This window comes from Diadema antillarum, unplaced genomic scaffold, assembly GCF_040938485.1.
Source record: "Diadema antillarum isolate AM-2024a unplaced genomic scaffold, OU_Dant_1.0 seq00000507_RagTag, whole genome shotgun sequence".
Taxonomy (NCBI): Eukaryota; Metazoa; Echinodermata; class Echinoidea; order Diadematoida; family Diadematidae; genus Diadema; species Diadema antillarum.
This window is the reverse complement of record NW_027271462.1, coordinates 2,833,365-2,860,330: the sequence shown is the minus strand read 5'-3', so window position 1 is coordinate 2,860,330 and position 26,966 is coordinate 2,833,365. Positions and strand designations below refer to the sequence as shown.

Here is a 26,966-nt window from a genome sequence, read left to right as displayed (position 1 = left end):
TGTCCAACCTTGTCAAAAGCTTTTGAAAAATCCATGATTATAACATCCGTTTGACGTCCTGCATCCAAGTTCCTGTGTAAATCGCTTGTGAAACCAAGTAATTGTTGTTCACATGACATGTTCTTACGAAAGCCATATTGCAGGGGAAAATGATGTTATTTTCGTCCCCGTGCTTCATAATTTTGCTGGCTAAACGTGTTCCATTAGTTTACAGCAAATACATGTCAGCGAAATGGGGCGGTAGTTTACAGGAGTATATCGATTACCTTTCTTGTAGACTGGTACAACATTTGCTTCACGCCAATCATTTGGTATTTCACTTAATTCATATGACAACTGGAATATATTGCAAAGAATTGGAGCCAGAATTTTTGCCAGCTGCTTCAAGACTCGTGGAATTATACCATCCGATCCAGGGGCCTTGTATATCTTCAAACCACAAAGCAACTTCTCTACACCCTTTGATGTAAACAAAATATCCTCCATTTCTTCAAAGTCTGAGGTTTCCGGTAGTAAGTCATTCGGTATGGGAGTTTCCTTGGTGAAAACACTTTTGAACTGTTGGTTCAATGCTTCAGCTTTTGCAATCGGATCAGTGATCGTAATACCATCACTTTTCATTTCTCTTATTCCTGTATTATCAGTCCTGTTGTGTTTGATGAAGCCCCAAAATCTCTTCATACTCTCAAATTCTGTGGTATCTTCCTCGATAGAAAAAAAAAGAGATTCCACATAATTCCAATAAGCCCTCCTTAGCTCCTGTTGCAGCGATTTCTTAACTGCTTTCAACTCTTCCTCCAATTGAAAAGGGACTACCCCGTGGTTTCTCAATTTCATGTTCCGACTTTTTTTGTTCAACCTATCTCTCCTTTTGATCAACCTTTTAATCTTGATGATCACCAGCAGCTTGTTCTTGCAGTTCGATCACAGTAAAATTATTTGGGCGTCACAAGGTCATGAATGTGGAGTTTCGACTTTGATAAATATTCATGAGGGCAAGCGACCGCCTCTTCGCACAGGCTACCGGCTCTTTCTGCACCCACCGCTCTCACGTGCTACCTCTGCACCCGGCACCACTCGTGCTTCCCCGCGATCGCCGCCGCGCTGCTGCGCGGCTGCTTGACCATCACCAACCCATAGGCATATATTGATACCTAGTAGTGCGTGCGCTTCTACACTCTGCTGAAAGGGAAATGTAAATTCGTTAGAATGGCTGACAAACGAAGCGACCCAAATTCACTGTCCGATCCATCAAAGGTTACCACAAAACATCTATCAATTGAATGGAATGTGGATTTTAAGCGGAAGATACTCACTGGATCTGTGAAACTGTCGCTGGATGTTCTCCAGGACGGTGTTTCCAGTGTGGTAAGTGTGTCGGAATTTAAGCAGTGCATATTTATGCACGTATGGGACTGAGCAATGTACAGTTTACAGGACAAAACAAAAAGGAAGTAATCTGCAATAAAACTTTGAAACTGATTCTAATCTCAGTGAATGCTGCAAAAAGGAGGTTATTCAGAATTTGGCAATCCAAGGGTGTAGGGGCCGCACACAGTTTTGACCTCAAATGACTCGAGTCATTTTGAGGTCAAAACTGTGTGGCCCTCTTCCCACCCAATGGCCAATGCAATGGCAATGCCAATGCCAATGGGTCAATGCAACTTTGGCCATGAATGAAATTATTGTGCACATTCAACATTGCTGAGCCTGAGCGCATGCAGAAATTATGAATGGCGGTTCAGGACTTTGAGATTTGTTTGCTAAATTACTGATCATATGAGTACATGCATATTTCTGTCTGGGAGAGGCACACATTCTGCTGAAATTAGCTGGCAAATCCAATGAATTGCTACCATTATTGGCCTAATAAGGGTATGCATGCTATTGCTGGCTTTTGTAGTGTTTATCGGAATGGACCCTGTTGCTGGAACTAGAAGCTAGACTTGCGATTAAATATGATTCACGAGTTGCGTTTGATATTTGCATACAAAATCAAATGTCCTTTCAGCAATGGACAAGTGTTCAAGTGCAAAGTTGTGCACGATTTGGGGCACTTGCGTTAGATTTTTTTTTAGTTCACGAAACTGGGTTAAAGAGCGTTAGATGCCAGCTTACTGTCAGAGTGGCTGGCTAATTTCAGAATCGGTAAATATGTGATTTCTGTAGGCATTTGGCAATATTCATGGCAAATGGTAGTAATGCTCATTGTTGACTTCAGTGGTTCACAATGACATCAGTCAGAAGTTGAAACATTTTAGTATACATTTCTTTAACCTAAAATATTATTAAGTGCCATTTTCAGGTCAAACAGTGCATGGTCCCTAAACCCCTGGATTGCCCTGGATTTTGTGTTAAATATTGCCATGATGATTTCTCATCAAATCAAGTACATTGTAAGGATGTAAAAAAAAAAAAAAAAAAAAATGAACTCTGCTTCCGGTACTGATGGATCACAAAATAGTGCTGGATCCTTTGTTTTCTTATTGAGTTTGTATTTTAATTCATTGTGCAATATGTTATCAAATTGTACATTTAATTCTAAGGGCAAAAGTTGTGTTATACTGTCTGAGGTCTCTGAAATTTCTCATGATTTCATTCATTCCAGACAGTTCACAGGATATTCCTAAGTTAGCTACTGCGTAAGGGATGTTGGCTTTAGCATAAAGCTTCCTCCAACCCCAAATGGCGAAAGTACTTAATGAAGAACATTCTCTCGAACTATCCAATTTTGTAGAATGGATGATGTTTTTATCCAACAGTTAAGCTGCATTGCAGGGCTGCCAGCTTTCTCACAATTCACCAAATTTTAAATGTCTCACTCTGATAAAAGAATTCTCACACTGAACCCCAAAAAACAGAAAGTAGAGAAAAAAAAAGAGAATGTCCCCTAAATCCCTGATAATCCAAACATTCAACATGCCCAAGCCCAAACCTTCGAGACTTTCCTACAGGCACACTCTATGCATGTGTTGAAATCTTTACTGAAGTATGTACCAGAGTGTACCATCTAACTGTCAAAGCTCCCTCCAGTGGAAAGGGGGAGGGGGGAGGGAGGTACTCTCCTTCCACACCATCCTCACCTCTCCCCCCCCCCCCCAACCACCACCACCACGGTTGCTTCAATCCCTCGGGTTTGGTTCACTCCCTCACAATGTCTCACCCCAAACTCTCACTCAAGGTTGGCAGCCCTGCTGTATTGTGCATCTATGTGACTATTATTTACTACATGTATTACATTATATTTTTTAAGAGTGAAATGTGAGATACATATTTAGTAGTAAAATGTTCTTACATGTATATAAATGAGAGGAAAAGTCCATGACTGAAAATTGTAGGAGAATATTGCTGAAGCTGGAGAAATGTTGGATATTGTTTTGGAATAGAGTCTAGAGATGCTACCATGTATGTAAGAATTGGGAGACCGTTTTGATCAAGTAGTGGCTGCAAATGCTGCAGTTCTGCTTCATTTACAATTCCATAATTAAATGAACCCACAACTATCTTACAGGTTTTAGATACAAGTGAAAACCTGACAGTGTCAGAGGTTATCAATGATTCGTCAGGAGAGAAATTGACCTTTGAACTTAAGGAACCCATCGGTGCACTTGGCTCACCTCTGTCTATCAACTTACCATCATCTGCGCAAGCCAAGTAAGTAATCTGTGAGTGTAAAGAATTGTGCCCAGCTGGCATGTCACTAAACACTCTCTAGGTCTAGTTCTTATGTGAGAAACAAATTTTGCTCTATTAATTGTTGCTATTATTAAGTCATTCTTGAACATATCACTTGTTCCTTTCCTAGTGAAAAATTATCTGGACTGGATCTGGATAGTTTCGTCAGCAAAATATCGTCTGCAGACACATCCATGCTAACTTCATGATGTGAGAAGTGCATTGCATGTGGAACAACATAGCTGTATTGTTTTGACTTTAACGAAATATTTCCCAGAGGAATTGTTTACATAATTTGATGAGGGAAGATTGTTCCAGTCCCTTACAGTGGCTATGAAGAATGGATCTTGAAATTAAAACCTACATTGTAAGTAGTTTGATAGCGACTGAATTCTGAGGAATCTTTTATGCATTTGTTTCTAGAAATCTTATAGTAAGTCTTGTGCCCTCAAATAAAACAAAATAAGTTGTCGTCTCCAATTTTGCTCAACATATTTTTTTTTTCAATCATTTCACTGCACTTGGAGATAACTAAGAGTCAACTTGATTTTACTTTCCAGGGGATCCCAAGTGTGTATCAAAGTCATCTATGAGACATCTTCCTCAGCATCTGCTCTTGGATGGCTTGAACCCAGTCAGACTTCTGGCAAACAACACCCATACCTCTACAGCCAGTGTCAGGTTTGGTGCTAGCCTCCCAATCCAGTCTTTCTATTAATTTCCCGTGTTGGTGTATGATGTAGTTTGTCTAGAGCAAATTTCTTTTTATTATAGCTTCACAGGTTTTGTGTTAATCAAATTTCACCTGTCTTGAGCAGTTTGCTCTGTCACTGTGCTACCCTAATTTAGTATAATGACTGCGGCAGGAAAGACTGAATGATGTTTAATTAGAATTCATTTTGTCCACTTTTACCAATATTATCTCTGCGAGGGAGGGTATGTTTTTGTCGGGGTTGGTTTGCTTGTTTGTCTGTTTGCAAAATAACTAAAAAAGTTATTTCTGGATTTCAATGAAACTTACAGAAAAGGATGATAATTTCACAAGGAACAGATGATTGCATTTTGGTAGTGATCCAGGAATTCTTTTGAATTTTTGAAGGATTTTGTATCTTTTGGCAAATAGGGCCAGTGAACTTGGGAGTTCAAGCTGCGCATATTTGAGGTGTGCATACGCACACTAAAGCGCGTGCCATGCTCGAGGTGTCGCATAGCAGGAAGCTGATTATGAGGAGGTAAAAACAAGGCTTCTTTGTCATTGGGAAAGTGGGCAATTTTCAGCATGCTTGTATAGGTGGAAATGAGCTGCTTGCCGGAGGTCTGCGTTTCCAAAATGCTTTTCTAGTTTCAATATTGCTTTGCCTGTGCCACAGTTATAGATGGAATTAGAAACTCATCAAACTGATAAGAAAACTATGGCCTATTGACTTTTCACAGCTTTGCTTACACAAACCTGCATGTCTTCAAAGTGAAATAGGAGGTAATTTATGCTTACGACATGAAAGTCAAACTGGCAGAGTGAGTGGGTTTCATTCAGGACATTACCGGGAAACAAATTACACATGCCTTGAAAATCTCTATTACTTTCCTGTGGTATTCTTGGCTTCCATCTCATTGAGTTATCTTTAGATGAAAGAGACTTTATTTGATTAAGATGGGAATACATGTCAGAAATAGACCAAAGCATTGACTTTGTTGTCATTATGTAAAATAATGAATTGAATCCTTGATCACAAGCAAAATGAAAACCCATTAAATGTATAGGTATGTTTACTGCTACTCCAACATACTTGCCAACTGTTCAGATTTAATCTGAATATTCAGATTTTTCATGGAAAGAAAATGCATTAATTTCAGTGTGTTCTGATTTTTAGAAATATCTCTTAATTGTAAAGTATAAGAAATTTATGAAAGTTCAGATTTGTAAATAATTTTTCTTTGTTTGTTCAGATTGGCAGGTATGCTCCAACTACAATTTTAGCTAAAATCCTACTAAATTAATGTCATTACAATTTTTCCCCAGGTGTACAATGTAATATGCTGGAACATGGCTTGACATTAGCAGTGACCTAGTGGCCCGGCGCCACTAAAGATGGATGTAGGGGAACAAATTTATCTTTTGGTAGCCTGATCAGGCAACTCAGATTCAAAATAGATTGTTACCTTTTCTTTTGTTTTGGGCAACTACATATCTTTTTTGAACCACCATGATTTCAGATTTGAAGATTTTAGTAGCCTAAACAAGGCCACCACACAAAAAAGATTGTGTTGAGCCCTGCTTGAAGTAATCTTGTAACCTGCCTAGCAAGGTATTAGTAGAGCGTGGAATATGCTTACCACAACATAGAGTGGACAACATTGATTTTGTCTGATAATTGGTGTGCCTGAGTTAGCAACAAGTATTCATTCTTCCATTTTTACAGGCAATCCATGCTCGAAGTATTCTGCCATGCCAAGACAGTCCATCAGTCAAGGCAACCTATGATGCTAAGGTAATAAATCAAACAAATCAGATGATTGTTCCTTAACCAAGCTGGGTGCTTTTGGTCAGCTCAGATATGTTCACAGACCTTCATAGGTTTGCAGAGGTTATCTTGGTCATGAAAAGTGTTGCATGCAATGAACTTTCTAGACAGTGTTAGCAGCTTGGGTTTTTAAGACTTACATATGACTGTAATTACGGAGACAGTGTAGAATTATCTTAACTATCTGCATAAGGAAAGTGTAAGACAAAAAGAACAATATAGATAAACTTGATTTACATAGTAAATAATACTGTAAATGCTGGTATTTTCATGCACTGATAGTTTACATAAGACAGTTGGTCAGAGATTTTAGCGAGTTAATTTTGTGCTTTGTGGGTTTCTCATAGTCATTGCAAAAAACAAAAGCAAACAAAAAACAACCTAACACAAACATTCAGAAGAAAGAGTGACTACTCGAACAAAGTTTTGTTGAAACATTGCTTTAAATGCAATCAAACTCTCAGAAACACAAAAATACTACTGCTAGTCACTTGATGTTGCCACGATGGTGTACTGACAGTGAATGCGGGGCAAATTTTTGTTTCCATTTTTGTCAGTATTTTTGTGCGCTGTTATTTGCAGGATTGAGAGCTTGTTTGCAAAATTTCCGAAAGTGAAACAACCACCCATATTTTTTAGCATTTGCAGAAATAGAGACAAAAGGCGTTTTCACATCAGCCCGATAAAACTCCAAGCTCGAGATATTTTCCTATTTCCCAAGTCAGAAAATAGCGCGCTATTTCGAAACATCGGGCTGATGTGAAAACGCCTAAAGTGATTGTGTACAGCTGGCATTCCTTTGTACAGAAGAATCTAATTGATTTTGTGCTACAACTGTCTTGCTGTTGATTTTCATTTTCATAATATTTGATGTGTAGGTGACAGTTCCCCGTGACCTGGTGTGTCTGATGAGTGCCTGTGGGGAAGGGGACGAGCCTTGTCCATCAGACAGTGCCTCTAAGATCTTTTCCTTCAAGCAGATGGTCCCCATGCCAAGCTATCTCATAGCTATCGTTGTTGGAGCACTTGAAAGCAGGTGAACTTCCTGGATTATATCTTTTCTTTTTTTTTTCTTTTAAACTCAAATAATGTAGCTTCCTAAACAATCAAATATGTGGCGTGTCTTTTTATTAGTTTATGTTTGATTATGCTCAAGGAATGGGCTGATGGTCTGGATGGAATTACTGTGCTTTCAATTTTGTACATCAACCTGATATATTCATCCTATTTTCTGGTCATTCAATGTTCTGTTAATAGGATAAAATCAGAGTGCCATAGATTTGTTAACTTTGTATTCATATGTCTCTCATGAAAGACAGCCAATGTTGTTCATGTATCCTAGGACTCACAACAGATCAAGAGATATGTGTCTGCTGTTTTGCAAGAATCATGTCAGTTTTGATACTTGTTAACTTCTTCTTATTGCACTTTAGAAAAATTGGTCCACGTTCAAAAGTATGGTCTGAGAAGGAACTCATTGAGAAGTCTGCATATGAGTTTGCAGAGGTAAGCTACAGATTTTTTCTTTTTTTTTCAGATATTGTCTTTCTCCTCCTCTTTGGAGTTTGTTTACTCTATATTGTTCCAGAGAGCAAAGCATTGTCAATTGTAGGTTTTGTCAGGTATCTTTGAGAGGTTACTTCAATTGTGAGATAAAGATTTATTACTTTGTCATGAGTCTCCTAGGTAAAATCTATTGTTACCAGAAATTCCTCATGGTGAGTCAAGAAAGTGTTTACAACACCATTGTTCCATTCTTCAGAGGTATCATATGTCTAGCAATGTTAAAAAAAAAAACTTTCATTATACGCACTTTCAGTTTCATAATCAGATAGTAATGTACCCCTGTAGTGAAGCAGTTGTATTTTTTCATGAACTTTAATCAGTCTCAAATATATTCACCATATTGGATTCTAGATGGGGATTGAGTTAAGGCCATCTATCCTGAAATCTGATTCAATACAGCAACGGTACCAGACATATTTGACCTGAACATAGAATGTGATTTTAAAGGACAAGTTCACCTTCATAGACATGTGGGTTGAGTGAATGCAGCAATATTAGTAGAACACATCATTGAGAGTTTGAGCAAAATCGGACAATCCATTAAAAAGTTATGAATTTTTGAAGTTTCTGCTCAGTCACGGCTGGATGAAAAGATTACTATAGCTTGTGATGTCACATGAGTACAACGATATAAAGAAAGAATAAAGAAAATTCAACACATTTCCATTTTTCTTGCATAACAAAAGAACACTCGACTTCTCTCTTTCAGAAGGCGGGGGAAATGATATTATCCTTAACATACGTCAGTAGCAAGTCGAAGAAATGCGCACTTTATTCAGAAAGTAATGTTTTGTGAAATTCTCTTTGTATTTTCCTTATATAGTTTTACGCATGTGACATCATACACTGTAGTAGTCTTCTCTTCCAGCAGTGACTGCGCAGATATTTAAAATATTCGTCACTTTTGAACTGATCGTCCAATTTTCCTCAAACTTTCACTGATGTGTTCTACTAATATTGCTGCATTCTCTCAATCCTTATGTAAATGAAGGTGGACTTGTCCTTTAACTACAGTTAGATGTGCGTGCAATTGCATAACGCCGCTGTAACATCACACACTAAATAAATACTGATGTCTTTACCTATTTACGACCTCTTCCTGTGTGGGACAAATGAACTATGTTACATTTTCCTCTTCAGACCGAAGAGATGTTGTCCACTGCGGAAGACCTGATGGGGCCCTACGTGTGGGGGCAGTACGACCTGCTGATCCTACCCCAGTCATTCCCATATGGAGGAATGGAGAACCCCTGTCTCACTTTCGTCACACCCACTCTGCTGGTGAGGAAAATATTGCGGTGTTGATCTATTGATCTTCATTTTACTGAACTATATTGGTTGAAATACCTCTATAGATATGTACACAAGTTTGGACTTTGCTTGCCATGTGCATTGGCAAGGATCATGTAACATGTTCTGTGCTGTGTTTGTCAGTTTAACTTGTTCACACAGAATTTCTGACACTTACCTGGTCAATGAATTGTGGTGATGAAATCATGTTGCGTGTTGCGTACAATTTTTTACAGGAGAAAACCTGAGTTACCCTTAGCACAGTTTTTTCTTTCCCCTGTGTTAAAGTCAGTGGCAGAATCACACTTACAATATCTGAGTTCTCAGGTTAAAAGTTGTATGCAACAGGTCTCTGATAATTTAATAAACAGTGCCCTTCCTATAGATCTTTGCCATTGTTCAGCTGCATGGCTTTGTTTATCTTAAGTTGCAGCCAAGTTCAGAGGGAGAATCATCCAAAAGCTAATATGTTTTTGATCCACAAGGTTTGGCTAAAGTGCATTTGCACCTGAATAATAGATGATTTCAGTGATCATAGTTTGACATTTGTCTCATGAAAACCTGACCAGTGTGATGATATCCATGTAAATTTATGACGATTGAAAATCAATCACTGTTAATGGATCAAAGCCATGACTTTTCACTTGCATATATCTTTCGTTATGTCATTCATTTCTTTGTTTTGGGTGTTTTTTTTTTTTGTTCTTTCTGCAGTTCGTATGATACAGGATAGAGATTATGATAAATGGAATAAGTGCAAGCAGAGTTGATAAGAGAAACATTTAAAATCAGTCTATTTTGAGCAGCAAAGGTCTATGCTGCTCTTTGTTAAACTGATTTTCAGCAAGTGCAGGTACATCATGAGATGTTGTTTTCTTTTTCCCTCACTTTCTTTTTCTTACAGGCAGGAGACAGATCACTAGCAAATGTGAGTATTCTGCCCATTGCTTAGTTTTGAAAAATTATGATCAACAAAGTTGGATTTTTCTTCATACTTGGCATTAACACTAATACACCGGTAAAAGGAAAGATGTAAATCTTTTATGACTGATTATGGACTGCTTGTAAGTACATTTGTAGATGGTGGTTTGGTTTCATTATCCAGTAGGCTTTTGCTCGGTATTATCAAGCATTGATCGTGAATGTAAGACCGATGTCTGATTTCACTGACTAACTGGCTGTCTTTTGAACAAACGTTGAATTCACCTTGTTTCTTTTCAAACAAAGGCCCAGAGCTTTTGCTAGTGTGTGTTACCTGAAACAATGGAGATCTTAAGATTCTCTCCTGGTGAGATATCAGCCTACTATGAGTTTCTTTGGCACTAAACTACCTGCAATAAAACTTTCTCATAAATATGATATGTAGCCAGGTAACATCTACATTTGTAAGTCCGAAATCATACAATTTGGTAGGATAGCATTTCTATTATTTGATGGCTGTGTCAAAGAGTTGCAGTAGAGCTCTTTGTGCATGCATTCCACTCTCTTTCAGTGCTGCTTTAAAATCCTCTTGGTGCTACATACACAGCCAAAAGTGCAGTGTTTGAAGAAGCAATGTGAAAATGTTACGAGGACTGGTATCCTATTTCAAATGCAATTTGGGCAGGTTGTGGCACACGAGATTGCCCACAGCTGGACGGGAAACCTGGTCACCAACTGCAGCTGGGAGCACTTCTGGCTCAACGAGGGCTTCACCGTCTTCGTGGAGAGGAAGATTTTGGGCCGGATGCAGGGGGAGAAGGCGAGACACTTTGCCTTCATCGGTGGCACCAAGGAACTCCTCAATGCAGTGAGTTTCCGTCCAACTCTTAACAAGTTGAGAATGTTGAGGGCGCTATTGATCTGCCCATTGAGAATGACAGGGGTGTGTTGTCACTGGTCTAAATTTGTAGTGTTAATGCCCTTATCAATTTCATGGGAAAGACTGAGAATGCCTTTATCACTCCCTGTATAGGATTTAAAAAAAGAGGAGTATTATTTGTCTTTGTTCATCGTAATCATGACATAGACCTGTTTACTGTGTCATTAGTAAAGAGGAAACATGTTAATCAATGGCTGATCATAGACTTTTATTATTGATAAGGCTGGTTATGGTCGAGGCAATTTTACTGATGATATTTGTCAGTAACGAAAAACTTGAACCGATGAAGCTTAAAGGCAGAACTATCTGACTACCCCGGGCTGTACATGAATTAAAACAAGAAAAAAAAAAAATATGTAGACCTTGTATCTGCAGCCCCATCTCTCTGGAACGCTCTTCCACTGAGGATCCGATCAGCAGAGACCATTGAAACATTTAAAAAGCTTTTGAAATCACATATGTTCGCATCTTGTTTCGATTGAATTTTCAATGAATTGTTCATTGGTGTGTATATCTCTACCTATCTCTTTCTTCTTTTTCAACCTTCTTATGTACAATTATGACTATGATGTATGCTATTCTTTTCATAATTACGTCCCTCTGCGCCTCAGAATAGGATACTAGATCGAAGGCGCATTGCAAATGCTGTACTTATTATTATCATTCATTCTGCTTTACCAAAATTTTCATGCAATCATGTACATAGTGATTCTATCAATGATCAGTTCTGCTTAACTACATCACTGATGCACCACTTTTAATATGTCATAGATATTATCATATTTGTTACTTCAATTTACTGTTTGGATCACAATTGATGAGGTGCTCTACAAGTGCAGGTGTTGGTTTAATTGTGGAAAGACTATCTCATTAAGCACTGTTGCCTCAAGTCTAGTGGAACAATGTGTTACTTTGTGAGAAGTCTGTTCAAAATACCATGAGATTTCAAATTGTTTGGTTTCCCATCAGTCCCATATCTAGTTTTCTCTTCAATGATCACCAAACTGCAAGTGTGTATAAAAATATAGATATCGAGTATAAAAATCAAGGACCATGGTATGTGTAATATGTTTTACATTGGGAAACCCAATTAGAGCTGCACCAAGGAATATCCCACAGTGTCATCATGCATGCAGGTTTTGCTTTTGAAAACCCAATAATCCATAACATACCGTATATGATGTATTGAATTGCTATTCAAGCAAGCATTTCATTCTTTAAATTCATAAGTTAGCACAACATCCGCTACTTGCTTTATCTGTACATTAGGTGATGGATTATGGCTTTGAGCACAAGTTCACCCAGCTCATTCCGCCCCTAGAGGGCGGCATTGATCCAGATGATGCTTACTGTAGGGTTCCCTATGAAAAGGGCTCCTGCTTTCTTTTCTACCTGGAATCACTCATAGGCGTTCAGGGTAAGAAGCTAAAATGGCCGATGTGCATGTTGAATAGCCTGCACACTAACCAGCAGCACTGTCATCTTGGTGATAAGCCATTTCATCATAACTACAATCCAATTCTGTCTTGTTATCATTTTACTTACTGTACTTGTATATCAGGTGATGAAGTATGGCTTTGAGCACAAGTTCACCCAGCTCATTCCACCCCTAGAGGGCGGTATTGATCCAGATGACGCGTTCAGTAGCATTCCCTATGAAAAGGGCTCCTGCTTCCTTTTCTACCTCGAATCACTCGTAGGTGTCCAGGGTAAGAAGCTAATATGACCAATGTGCATTCAGCCTGCCACACTAACCAGCAGCACTGTCATCCTGGTGATAAGCCATTTCATCATAACTACAATCCAGTTCTGTCTTACCATCATTTTGGTCTCTTGAAGATAACCAAACATTGGTCTTCCATCAATTGTCTCTTTTTTGACTTTGCTCATCCCCCCTGTGGTCATGCTCCATTACTAACAGATTTGTAGATGTCCTCTAGTCTTAACCCAAGCTGCTCGTAGCAGTGTAAAGGTGGATATTTTCGCATGACTAATTTTTCGCGCTTGGCTGGGTAAGAAGAGTTTTGCCTGTTTTTAATTCCGCGGAATCCAGACATCATGCACTGGAACATGTGGCAAGCAAAAATGTTTGTGTGCTTTTATTTTTGCGCTAGTTTCTGTTTGGGTGAAATGCGCAAAAATGTCCACTTTTACAGTATTCGGTACTTTGACCATTCCACATCGACAATCACAATTTTCCAACTTCATTTTCTGCAAGACCCCAATCACAGATCCAATCAAGTCATATCAACAAAGAATAGTGTTTAGTTTAATGACAAGTGTATTGATACCGGTAAACTGTGCCGATACTGCTGAATTAATGGGTGTGTAGAAATGGATGGCACAAAGTCATGTGACCACCAGGGTTTGTGAAAATGTGTCAGAATTGTGATTTTCTTGTTGAAATGGCTTATCACTTTGACTGCAGCAGTTGATATTCTTCTCATTGAGATACTAATGCTTTCCTTGATTTGGTGTTTCGTATGCTAATTTGTGTTGTCGTTGCATGTTTATACTTCTGTTGCCTTGATAGATGGAGAAATTCGCAGACAGCCCTCAATTCACTCAATTGATTGTGCCACTAGAGGGCGGTATAGACCCCGATGACGCACTTTCCACAATAGCGTATGAGAAAGGTTCCAGTTTCTTGTTCTATCTGGAGAGTTTGGTCAGATTGGCTGGTGGGTTTTCATTCTTATAGAGGTTCAAACAGCTAAAGGAAATTGACAGAAAATATTGCATTTTCACATGTCCTTTCTGAACGATGTTTACATGGTTCTAGGATTTTGATTTTTAAAGATGTTCAAGTCATTTTAAGGATACATGTTGAGAATATTCTGTGAATTCTTGTCACCATTTCATGCCCATCTTTATCACATCATTCAAATTATGAGTGGAAAATTATAAATTGATCAATTAAAAGATTGGTAGATATTTATTTCAAAAATGTAAGCAAATAACCCTTAAGCCACAAACTAACTCACTAAATTTGTCTTTGATCAGCAAGGTAAGTTTTGTGAAGTGGCAATGCTAGTATCAGTGAGCTTGGCAGATTTTGCTGCAGGAGAGTACCGTACTTGAGGACAGTGTTTGCTTTCCTTTGCCCATGTAACATTGTTCCTTGTGTTTGTGTTTCTTGAAAACCTTGAAAACCTGTGCTATTAGACATTAAAGGGACTGTACAGTACTGGTTGAGATGGGGATTCAGGTTTATGACATTAAAAAGTGAGATAAGGAGAAACCTCTTATGAGATATTAAAGAGCGTGTAATCTTAAAAAGGATTCAATGTTTATTTGATGAAAATTGGTTTTCAAATGGCTGAGATATCCAAAAAGGTGATAATAATAAAAGGCGACAGGCCATGCCTTTTGCTAGGATCTCTTTGTTTCACCTTAATTTTGGATATCTCAGCCATTTCAAAACCGATTTTCATCAAATAAACTTTTGATACCCCTTAGAATTGCATGCTCTTTGACGTCTCATAGAGTAGTTTCTGAATATCTCGCAAAACATTAAAAGCTACATCCTCACCTCAACCAGAACTGTACACACCCTTTAAATGATTGATTCGTGTTAAGGACTAAATCTCAAAGAGAAAATCATATAACAATATTTTTATTATGATACGGCTGTTGATTCTATGTTGACATTGGTATGATTGTAAATGTCATATCACTTTCGTGACTATGCTGAAATTTTTGCTTATCAGCTGTGCATGCTCCTCTAAATTGAAATACAGCGTATTTGTGTAGATAGATGCCTCTTCAATGATTTAAAACATGTCCTCAGCAAATGTATATGCAATTATTAATTACTAAATCAATTTACATGGCGTTATATAATAAGAACCTGATGTTAAGCACCTGGTATGCTGAAAGGCCCCAAGCTGTCATATGCCAATATATTTTGATGGTTCAGGTTGTAATATAGAATAAAGAAATTTCATTATTGCTATAGGGCATGCAATTAATTCAATGTAATCATATTTGTTTAGTATACAGAATACAATTTCTTCCAAACCCAACAAAAATTTGTCATGTCATAATTCAGGTTGGTAAACTGTAAATTTGTTACATAGACAAGCTATGTTAGGAATGACATTTGATAGGAATTATGTTAACTTAGGGAAATCTTGTAAGTAGCGTGAGCTCCTTTCCCAGTATATTAGCACGTTGCAAATCCTGTTGGAAATCTGCACTCTAACATTGTTGATCTGCATCTATATTCTTATGTGGTTTTTGGTACGCTGGCAACATTAACCCAAATGCAAAGTAATTGATATTTGCCATTGCAAGATTAGAAAATGTGGATACAGTCAATATCCAACAATGATATATTAATTGCTTTGGTATATTCATATCTAATTTAGGGATTGGGAAATGTACAGATTCATTGTCTTCATTGTAATTGTTTGGTAAATGTCCATGTTTTAATCTCTCAATACCTTACAGTTTCCAATTCCATGAATTAATCAGTGTGAAGAATGATTATAAATGTGGAAAAACAAGATACAAATGACCAAACTGTCAGACATTATTGTAGATTTAAGACAAAAACATGTGGAAGAGAATGAAGTCTGCCTTACTATACCTGACATGCCAAATTCTCTCCAATTAGAATTTATTCAAGTCTGTAGAAGGTGATAAAGGGCCAGAGAAGAAATTTATAAACCCCAACATCAAGAGCTTCAAAAGCCTTTACAAAAAAACAAAACAAAAAAAAATTAATGAACCTGAAACAAACCCTCGAAGGATATATGGTTTTCATTTATGCATTTTCACTTTATTAAACAGTGAACAGGTTTTATGATATCATGATGAACATAACATATTTTTATCGTGTAATGTTCAAGTGCAAAAAAACGGTGCGAAATCATCCTTCCACAAGTACTCCTTCTAATTGAACCAGAAGAGATCACTCAAAAGAATACATTTTAGAAATGGCCCCATTTTTTCTGACCAGCATGTCTATTATATGATGAGACAAAAGTTATGATAGATCTTATTAAGCATTATTTGGGGTCTGGATTTGTTGGTATCATCTTACCATATTATGTAATGTAATCATTCATTTTGCAGAGTTTGAAGCATTCCTGAAATCCTACATTGAAAAATTCAAGTACAAGACTCTGCCTACCCAGGACTGGAAGGACTACCTCTTAGAATACTTCCAGGAACAGGTATTCTTGTGCAAGTCTTGTTGCAAGACTACCTCTCAGCTCTTTGCTCTTGCCGTTTGAAAAAATGTAAAGCTGTATTCGAAGAGAATTGACAACGTTTCTGGCGTACATATTCACTTTGAATGGAAAATGCCATAAGATTAAGCAACAACAACAATAGCTTTTGCAATATTTGTAGATGACTAATTTAAGTATGTGCATGTTAGGTACTGAAAAATAATGACAAGCTCTACTAGATGATTTATTACTCATATTTCATCTTTATCATGATCTATATCACCCACAACATTTTTTGTCCCCGCCGAACGAGTTCGAGCAGGGGACTATGAAACGGGCTCCGTACGTGTGTGTGTCCGTGTGTCTGTCCGTCCGTCTGTCTGTCTGTCTGTGCGTCCGTGTGTGATCAAAATGTTCAATTTGCTACTTCTCTGTCATTTATGAGCCAATTTTGATTCTGTTTGCTTTATATGATAGCACTACATGGGAGCTTTGAAACTTCTACACAGAATTTCAGTTGTGACCTTTGACCTTGACCTTTGACCTATATTGTACATTTTGCTTCAAAATGCTACTCCTTCGCCATTTCTAACCCGATTTCGATTCCGTTTGCTTTATGTGATGGCACTAGGTGAGGGCTTCAAAACTTCTACACAGAATTTTGACCTTTGACTTCTTTGACCTTTGACCTTGATTTTTGACCTTTATTGTACATTGGCTACAAAATGCTACTCCGCCATTTCTAACCCGATTTCGATTCCGTTTGCTTCATGTGAAGGCACTAGGTGAGGGCTTCAAAACTTCTACACAGAATTTTGACCTTTGACTTCTTTGACCTTTGACCTTGATTTTTGACCTGCATTGTACATTTTGCTACAAAATGCTAAGTAAACACTCCTTTGCCATTTCTAACCCAATTTCATTTCCATTTGCTTTATGTGATGGCACTACAGTCTAGGTGAGGGCTTCAAAACTTCTACACAGAATTTTGACCCTTGACTTCTTTGACCTTTGACCTTGATTTTTGACCTATGTTGTACATTGGCTACAAAATGCTCCTCCTTTGCCATTTCTAACCCGATTTCGATTCCGTTTTCTTTATGTGATGGCACTAGGTGAGGGCTTCAAAACTTCTACACAGAATTTTGACCTTTGACTTCTTTGACCTTTGACCTTGATTTTTGACCTATATTGTACATTGGCTACAAAATGCTACTCCTTTGCCATTTCTAACCCGATTTCGATTCCGTTTGCTTTTTGTGATGGCACTAGGTGAGGGCTTCAAAACTTCTACACAGAATTTTGACCTTTGACTTCTTTGACCTTTGACCTTGATTTTTTACCGATATTGTACATTTTGCTACTAAATGCTACTTCCGGCGGGGACATATTTTACGCACCGCGTAATTTCTACTTTTCCTTGTTCTACCTTATTATCATTACTTGGTTTAGAAATGTTAAGTGATGATAATTTAGAATTATTAAGGGGACGAGAAATGATGAGCTGTGTATCACATAAATTATGTACTTTTATGTTATCATTTCCTTGTTTCCATACCAAGTAATGGAATACATACTCGTAGTAGACAAACACATATGTGTATTGTCTATTTTGCACTTTATGGGCTGCATCTGTCTTGGGTCAGGACAAATGAAATGATATGTCATCATTAGTTTGCACTTATTTTTTTTTGTGGGGGATTCTTTTTATTGTTTGCTGAGATGAAGATAGATTTTTATCATAAATGTGTATATTGGTGTCATGCTGGTTTGAAGTGGCATAAATTGCATTCAGCTTGTATGACTTGTGTATGTGCCAATTTTGGTTGCAGCAGTTATTTGTTTTGTCCCTTGTCCCTATACTAGGCTGCTGCTGGTGTGTTTGACTGTGTAGAGTGGGACAAATGGTTCTTTGCTCCTGGAATGCCACCTGTCACACCAAAGTAAGTACCGGAACTCTGAAATCTTCTCTTTTTCTGTTCTTCATCTTTTATTCTTTTTGTCCTCATCCTCCTTGTTTGAGATCATTATATTCTTTGTTCTTTGCTGTTTTTTGAAAGATTGACAGAACAAAGAATGGTGAAACTTAAAGGCAGTAATGTGTCATGAGCATTTCTTTTTACACCTACTCTTTAGCTGCTGCTTGTGCGTGCGTGTGCTTGCTGTCAAAGATTAAAGCATATCTCTTCTCATATGTAGGCAGTTAATGAATAGAAAGAGACTTGGTGATCTATTATGATCTATCGTATGTAAGATCATATTTTTCCAAATAACAATTTAGTTGTCCTCATCGAACAGCTCTTTCTTAGGAGACTCTGACCCTCTTTATACAGTGAACTCCTGTTATAATGAAGTCCTCAGGACCGGCATTTTTCTTTCGTTATATCGAAATTTCATTGTAACCGAACAAATAAACAATAAAAATACACAGAGTGGATAATGGCTGTGGTCTGAATTTTTATTTTGTTATAACCGTGTTCATTATACTGGGAATGCATTGTATCTCACACATCTTCATGTTTCGTGTTTGTTTGTTTGGTTTTTTTTTTACTAGGTATGACACAACCTTGAGTGACATGTGCACCGAGTTGTGCAAGAGATGGGCTGAGGTAAGGAGGCAGTGAAATGAACACATTAGACGGGGCTCGGATCAGATGTGTGAAAAATTGCAGTATCAATAGTGGCTTTGGTTGATTTTACTAAATGCTGTGAAATCAATACTGGTATCATAACTCTAGAAAGATGACAAGTTTCCAATTTCCAAATGTTCGGAGATACAGCTGGCCAACCAGTGTTTGATGCAAGCCCCTCTTAGCTACTGTAAACATAAATATTTTCATGCAATGAATTTTTCGCACTGGGGGGTTCAAAAACATATTCGCTGGTTCTTGAATTCGCACTGTACAATTGTTACCTGACTCAAAATGTGGTGATAAAATTGTGAAGATATTTTTGCACTTTTTAGAATTTGCACTAACCAGAGGTAGTGCAAAATATGCGAAGATTAATGTGTGCCAAAAAATTCTGCATTTACGGTAATGCACAGTGTGTCTTGTTTAAGTTATATTGACATGCTATCTGACATGCTAATTGTTACAAATAAAGTGTAAGATGTTTGCTTTTATATCCATGTTGCATTTTTCTTTTGAAATCATGTTTATTATCCTTGTTTTGCCACACACTGCTGCACTGTATGGGGCTGTGTGCTTAGAAGAACAGTCTATTTTAGTTTTAAAATCTACAAACAGATTCAGCTCAAGACTTTTTTTAACAGAAATTGTGTGGTGAAAAAGTAGGAATGCAAATAATGTATTCCCTTGATAATTGTTGAGCAATGTGCTTTTTATGCCTCCGCCAACGAAGTGGCCGGAGGCATTATGTTTTCGGGTCGTCCGTCCGTCCGTACGTCCATCCGTCCCGTTTTGTTTTTGTCAATATCTCAAGAACCGTGTGGTGGTTTTACATCAAATTTGGTATGAGGGTATATCCTGGGGGGATGATACTTTGTTTGTATTTTAGGGTCACGGGGTCAAAGGTCACAGGTTATTTTGTGAAAAAAAGGTTGAAAATTCATGTTTTTCTCCATATCTCGCAAATGGTTCAAGGTATCTTCTTAGAACTTAGTATATATGCTTGTTCCAATGGGCAGTGATTATCTATGGAAGTTGGGGGTCATGGTTCAAAGGTCAGGGGGTCAAAGGTGAAGGCCAACTCCTCAAAATATCGCTACTTTCCTTATATTTATGCAATGCCTGAAGTTTTTTTTTTTTAACTTGATGTATGCATGTATTACCTGATATATATTCTGTGGGAAGTTTCTTGCCAAAAGGTCAAAGGTCAAGTGAAAGTGTTGAATTGCACTTTTTCCTCCATATCTCAAAAGTAACTCAAGGTATCATCATGAAACTTACATATTTATGCATGTTCAACCTAACAGTGATTCTCTTTGGAATTGTGAGGTCAAAGGTGAAAGGCCAGGTTTAGATGATGCTGTTTTCCCATTTGATACTGAAATTATACTTTTTCTCAATACCTTGAAAATTACTCAATGCATAGACTCATAAAAGGGTCAAAAGTCAAGTAAAAATCATCAGTTCCCCCAATACCTGCACTCTGACGTTTTAATCATTCATCCAATTGAACCTAGTTCTAGGAAAGTGAACATTCAGCACATTTGTGGCAAACCTGTCATTTTAATATTTTGCCAATTGTGTGAAACTGTCATCACACATTGTCAAGACATTGTACTATAGACCTATTAGGAGAACCATGCATTATGGCGGAGGCATATCAGTCGACGTAGCGATATATCTCGTTCTTTATCCTATGATTTGTAGTTATTTTTTCTGGGGGTAGAGGCAAGTGTTGTAATTGTTGTATCTTCATTTATTATTTCTATGCCTATATGTATGGTGTGTGAATATTCACTCCTGTCACATCATGAATAGGGTGTATGTGGTTTTTTTTTTCCCTTTTTTTTTGGGGGGGGGGGGGGTTGGGTGGGGGTACAGTAAGGTTGTGCATTGTACCCGTAGAGTATGAATCTAATGCAGATTTTCTTGACTTCAAAAGGTCATCTGAGCTGTCTTTTAGAAGTCTCAGATAACTTTTAATACAATGTCGTATATACATGTATATGATGACATGTCCCCTTTATTGAATATCTGCATGTATAATATTGCTTCCCAGGCATCTGAAGGTGACTTTGGACAGTTCTCATCTGATGACCTAAAATCAATGTCATCCTCCCAGGTTCAGGAATTTCTTGCTCAGCTTCTCCATGAGGTTAGTCTGGGGAACAGTGTACCTTTGAAAACAGAAGTATATAATATACAAATATTCAGTGTTTATTAAAGTGATGGTTACTAAGTTGCAAGTTTAACCGTTCTATTTTAAGACACAAGTTTATAAAGTGGAGTTGAATAGGACGGTTAAACTTGCACCGAATGTAATATTCGAATCGTCGCATGAATGATAAAACATTGAATATTTACATAGTAAAACACACAATATAGGCCTTGTCTAGACCCAAAAAGATCTAACATTAAGCTTATCTAGAGGGATGACTAACAGTAAGGCCTAGAACTAGTTCTGGCCCTAAGTTTTAAACAGGTGTGTATATGCATTTATGCTTTACGATACACAAGTTCAGTGTGTCCTAGGATTTATTGCATGGCTGACTCGCTTGATTTACTGTTCAATAGATGTCTACTGCACTGCCATTAAGAGTGGGCGTGGGACAGAAGCTGATTCTTCTGAATGTCATGTGACCCTCATTCATCCAATCAGATGGCAAGGATCTATACAGTACATGTGTAGTGTTGTATAAAATGAATGAATCCAAAGATTGTATTATGTTTACCTCATCTAAAGGACAACAAAATACAGTAAGCATTTATGCTATTCATACTAGTGCTGTCCTTTCAAAGTAAGAGGAGCAAAGACAGGAGCCTCTTATTGGATAAATGTTAACATGTGTGCAAAAGAATTAAAATGTACAACGCAGTGACAGAAACAATGAGCATTAACTCCTTGTGTTTGTATGTGTGCATACATGTACCTGTTTTAAGTAGTCGGGTAGTGGATTTGGAAATTTTGAACTTTTTTACTGTGTAGCTTTTCAGTTGGAAAAACGTTGATTGGCATTGCTGCTTCTTTCCACATGTGTGAACTGTACTGTAATTAACTGTTATCATGCAATTTATGACATTTCTCTTTATCCTCCCCCCCCCCCCCCCCCCCAACAGAAACCACTGACTGCCAAACATATTCATGCAATGCAGGCAGTGTATAACCTGGACCAGAACCTCAACTCTGAAATCAGATTTAGGTAAGAGAAAAGTATCCTGAATATTCCCTGCTGTCATTTCAACTGCTACCATGTATAAAAAAATGTTACATGTGGTAGTCTAGCCATGTGTCCTCAATGCTAAATACATTGCACCAAAGTACATTGACAGCATAGAAATTTGCAAATTATCAGTCAATCTATGTTCAAACAGTTACTTTACAGTAGAATCTAGGAATCTTATATGTAATTTAATTTTTGCTCTGTAAATTGTCATGATGATAAAAACTCTAGGTCAGTGCAAACCCTTTGAATACAGGATTTTACTAAAGGTTGTGGTATAGCTATTTTTATGCCTCCGCCACGAAGTGGTGCCGGAGGCATTATGTTTTCGGGTTGTCCGTCCGTCCGTCCTTCCGTCCGTCCGTCCGTCCGTCCGTCCTTCCGTCCGTCCGTCCGTCTTTCCGTCCGTCCGTAATAAATTTTGTGGACAAGGTAACTATCAAAACCTGTTGAGATATCCTAATGAAACTTGGCATGTATGTGTATTAGGGGGTGAAGTTGTGCCTATCAACTTTTGGGTGCACGTGCTCAAGGTCAAAGGTCAAAAGGTCAAGGTCAAATACATAAAATTTCACTATTTCCACCATATCTATGCAATGCCAGAAGATATTTTCTTGAAACTTAGTGTATACATGTATTACCCAATTTAGATTCTCTAGTGAAAGTTTGGGTCATGAGGTCAAAGGTCAAAGGTCAAAAGGTCGAGTAAAAGTATTAAAACTTCTTTTTTTTCTCTGTAAATTGGAAAATTGTTCAAGGTATCTTCATGGAACATAGTATATACATGTACTGACTGGCAGTGATTATCTAGAGAATGTAGGGTTCATGGGGTCAAAGGTCAGGGGTCAAAGGTCAAGTGCAACACTTCAAAATTTTACTATTTCCCTCATGTTCATGCAATGCCAGCAGGATTATTATTTTTTTTTTTTACACTTGGTGTATGCATGTGTAACCTAATTGAAATTCTCTGGAGAGTTTTTTTTTTTTTTTTTTTTTGCCTCAAAGGTCAAAAGGTCAAAGATCAAGTGAAAGTGCTGAACTAACTTTTCCTCCATATCTCAGAAGTGGCTCAATTTATCGTGAAATTTACTGCATATTTATGCATGTTCTACCTGAAAGTGATTACTAGTATCTTATGAATTTTAGGGTCAAAGGCCAGATGAACATGGTAACAATTTACTATTCAGTACAGAAATTGCACTCTTTCTCCATACCGGTACCATGGAAATTACTCAATGCATAAATGTATGAATGGGTCAAAGTCAAGTTAAAGTCCTTAAATCCCCAAATACATGCTCTCCTTTTCATCCAATTAAACCAAGGTCAAGGGAGGTGAACATTCAACACATTTGTGACAAACTTGTCATTTCAATATTTTGCCAGTTTTGTGAAAATGTAATCACACATTGTCCACATGTACTATCTAGACCTATTAGGAAAATCATGCATTATGGCGGAGGCATACCAGTCGCCATAGCGACATTTCTAGTTTAATTTAAAAAAAGATAGAAACTTTGAAGGTAATACTTGTGGTGTGTGAAACATTCTAAGACTTTGCAAAGCAAAGTCACCATCTTTTCATGGTAGAAAGTGCCCTGTAAAAACTCCAGTTGACAATGTTATTGTTATCATGATTAGTGTTGTTGTTGGTATTATTAAATTTCAATCTCAAATGTGGTGAATTGATGACTAATTCAGTTAGTGTGGCAGAGCAAGTTATTCATTTGTAATCACAATTAGCATTCAGGTCACAGGTTTCACATCACTGATAGTGGGAGATGCCCTGGACATATTGTAAAAAGACTTTTTAAGTTTGGATGTTTGTGTTAAAATGCAAGTCTTGCCTGCCGTCTTGTCCCAAATTTAGCTTGTGCTATTCTGTTACCTGTAGGTGTAAAGTTCAGTACTTTGGAAATGCTAGAAATTCACAGTATTGTCACATCAAAATGGTTTGATTCTAGATGGCTGAGACTGAAGCTTCGGGCTGGTGATGAGTCTGCCATTGAGGGCGCCCTTCAAATGGCTGCGGAGACTGGTCGAATGAAGTTCACTCGTGTCCTTTACAGGTGAGAATATATCTTGATGTAGTACCCATTTTCAAAGTTCAAGCTATTCAAGTATACTTTTGAAGGTAATTTGCTGTGCCAAACCTTCTAAATTCCATGTGTTTTCTTGTAAGGTCGTAAAAGTGGCAAAGCAGCAGAATTTGGGGAGAAAAGCCAACAAGCAAATCCTGATTGAAACAGGGTACTGTTGTTTCATATTAGATGTATCTACAGTGAGCTGTTTTTTTTTTTTTAATGACATACGTGCTTACAAGTATTTTACAGCAATAGGGTGCTGCTTGCTCAGAGCAACAAAAAACTAATTTCTGGGTAAGTGCAAGAAATGGCTATTTGTTGTTAAAAGTGTGTAGCTCTTTCCATTTTGCCGATTGGATGTGAGAAACATTGTTAGCACACATGAGCCAAAGGCTCAAGCGAGCTTTTGCATTCATTCATCGTCCATTCATTGTTCATTTATTTTTCATTGTCCGACATGCGTCGTCTGTTGTCTATCATTCTGTTAAAACATTATCATAGTTATCAGAGTGAATTCCCTGGAGTGTGTTTGAGGGTTCCATGTCATTTGCTCCTGTGCCAATTGCTCCCATGAAATACATGTATCTGCATGCTAAGCCAAACATGAATTCAACCCACAAACATAAGCCTATCCCTAATACTGATCGTCACATTACACAAAATCTACAATCCTATCAAGAACCTAAGCCTTACTCTAACTTCTTGGAGAAAATAAGACCGGAGCAATTGTGGCAGGAACAAATGTTGTGTCACCGTGTTTGCGATGTTGAAAAATGCAGCCAAGTTCGGAACTTGTTATTAAACAAAGTCCAATGATCTCTACCTTGCAGGGACTTGTACGCCATTCCCGATGCACGGCAGAGAGCCATTGACACATTCCTGGAAAACAGGGGCACCATGCACCCCATCACAGCCAAGACAGTGGCCAGAGACCTACACCTTGAGGGTTAACAGACCAGGCAGCTTGACCACTCCATGTGGCTCCACACGCATATCTCCTTTTAGTTACATAGTCTTCATTTTTGGCTTCAATTTTCATTTATATGACTATTGATCAAATTGACAAGCAAATCAATGATAACTGATTTTTTTTTTTCATGATGAGAGGTGATGTTGCAATAGGATGTTAGTGCAACAGCTTTATGGATAACATTTAAGGAGATTACTAACTTTTTGCTTTCATTTTTCACTTCTGTACATGGCAATAGTAGTGAGGATTCGCAGTGATATGTAGTCGCATGTTTTCATCTGTGCGTCAAGTATTTTACCTTCACTTAGCTCATTTTATGATCAATTTTTCTTGCGTGAAATGTTCATAGAACGCAGAGACCGTTCTGAAACACTTTTCATAAGACATTTAAAAAGAAATGTTTCTCGCACTACATTTGATGCCTCGTTGTATGTTAGTACTGTAGACGTGATCAGGAATATTGGATCAGGAATATCAGACACATCTCTAAACTGATAGGTAGACAGTACAGTTACACAATGAAAAGCATTTTTGAATGTGATTTTACGCTTTATTTTCCTTGCAAGTATAAGCCATTTGAAAAAGCTTAGCTCTCACTTAAAATAGGAGTGGTATTTGTGTAATAATGCCATGTCATTATATTTTGTCATTTTGCTTTTGCAGAAAGAGGCCATTCATAGTATGGATGATAATGAAACAAACAATCATAAGCCTTCCTTTCCAGTCATAAGGAGTTAAACCAACTACTGTAAAAGTGGATAGTTTTGCTTGAGTAATATTTCATGCTCGTGAGGATAAGACGAGTTTCGTGTGTTTTTAATTCCGCGGAATCAAGACGTGAACTACTGGAACATACTGTATTGCAAGCAAAAATAATTGTGTGCTTTTATTTTCGTGCAAATTTCTGGTTGCCTGAAATGTGTGAAAATTTCAATACCGCAAAAATTTTACAGTATATGAACTAACATTGCAGAAATGTGTCATGCTCTTTTCACCAGTTTAGAGGTAGTCTTCATTGTATTGTTTGACTTCCTGCGTGACATATTACATTTATGTAATATGCTTATGTGCATTGCAATAACCATCCCTGACGTGATGTGAATATCCACAGATAAGTTTATTTTTTGACCTGTCTCATCTGAACTTGTTCAAAGCAAAATCCATGCTAGTGATGACATACTAACATGTGTTATGTAGTTCATCCCTATTATCAAAGAACCAAGGACTGTGGAGATGGAAGTGTTGATGAATGCTGGCCACTTCCTAGCTTTGGAAGCAGGGAGTGATATATGAAATATGCACTTTGAATTCAAAGATTGTTGAATATTTAACAAAGTGTCACTTGATTCTTACGGCAGGTCTCTACTTGCCTGTTCTCGTCTACGTTCAGCTGCAAATTCTGTGAAATAAGAATACTATGCAAAATAATGTGGAGGCAGGGACTACACTTGATTGCAGAGGTGCTACAATCACATTAATGATATTTGATGTTGATTTGATATAAATCTTCCTTACAACTGTAAATGGTCATGTCTGTCATCTGACACAACCTCCAATGTCTGAACCATACAACAATTGTAGTTTTGTTTTCCCACAGCAGAGACGCCGCAATACTCAGTCACTGTTGGTGGTACAAACGATAACTTCAGATTTGTAATTCTTGCTTGTTAACTCTATCTTAACCCGTCGAGGACGGACTGATTTTGCTACAACATGCATTTCCCATAGACACCTGCCCGAGTATACTGGGGACTCGTCCTCAGCGGGTTAAGGCGCTAATCCCATCTGTTCCATACAATAAGCCTTAAGTGGTGAAGAAGCAGACTCAAGTGATAGTTGTGTGTATTGTTTATACATGTACCATTGTGATGGGGTTGTGGTTCTGTAATTCCATGTAGATAAATCAAAAGACTTTTTCAGGTTTATCATAATTTAGATGAGATTGGTGAAATGCACATATTAATGTTAATTTT

The 26,966-nt window shown here is 37.7% G+C and overlaps 1 protein-coding gene across 1 annotated transcript; it reads left to right on the top strand.

The window, feature by feature from the left end:
- The first annotated feature begins 1,175 nt into the window (after nt 1–1,175).
- LOC139733978 (leukotriene A-4 hydrolase-like) lies at nt 1,176–26,332 on the top strand. Its single transcript, XM_071644789.1, has 17 exons — nt 1,176–1,368; nt 3,512–3,654; nt 4,236–4,356; nt 6,096–6,164; nt 7,076–7,233; nt 7,631–7,703; nt 8,904–9,044; nt 9,958–9,981; nt 10,660–10,842; nt 12,476–12,623; nt 15,994–16,094; nt 17,958–18,034; nt 18,646–18,700; nt 20,781–20,876; nt 21,839–21,921; nt 23,904–24,008; nt 24,854–26,332. Exons 1-17 carry the CDS (start codon nt 1,210–1,212, stop codon nt 24,972–24,974), a joined length of 1,857 nt encoding a protein of 618 aa, XP_071500890.1. The 5' UTR covers nt 1,176–1,209; the 3' UTR covers nt 24,975–26,332.
- Nucleotides 26,333–26,966: the final 634 nt, after the last annotated feature.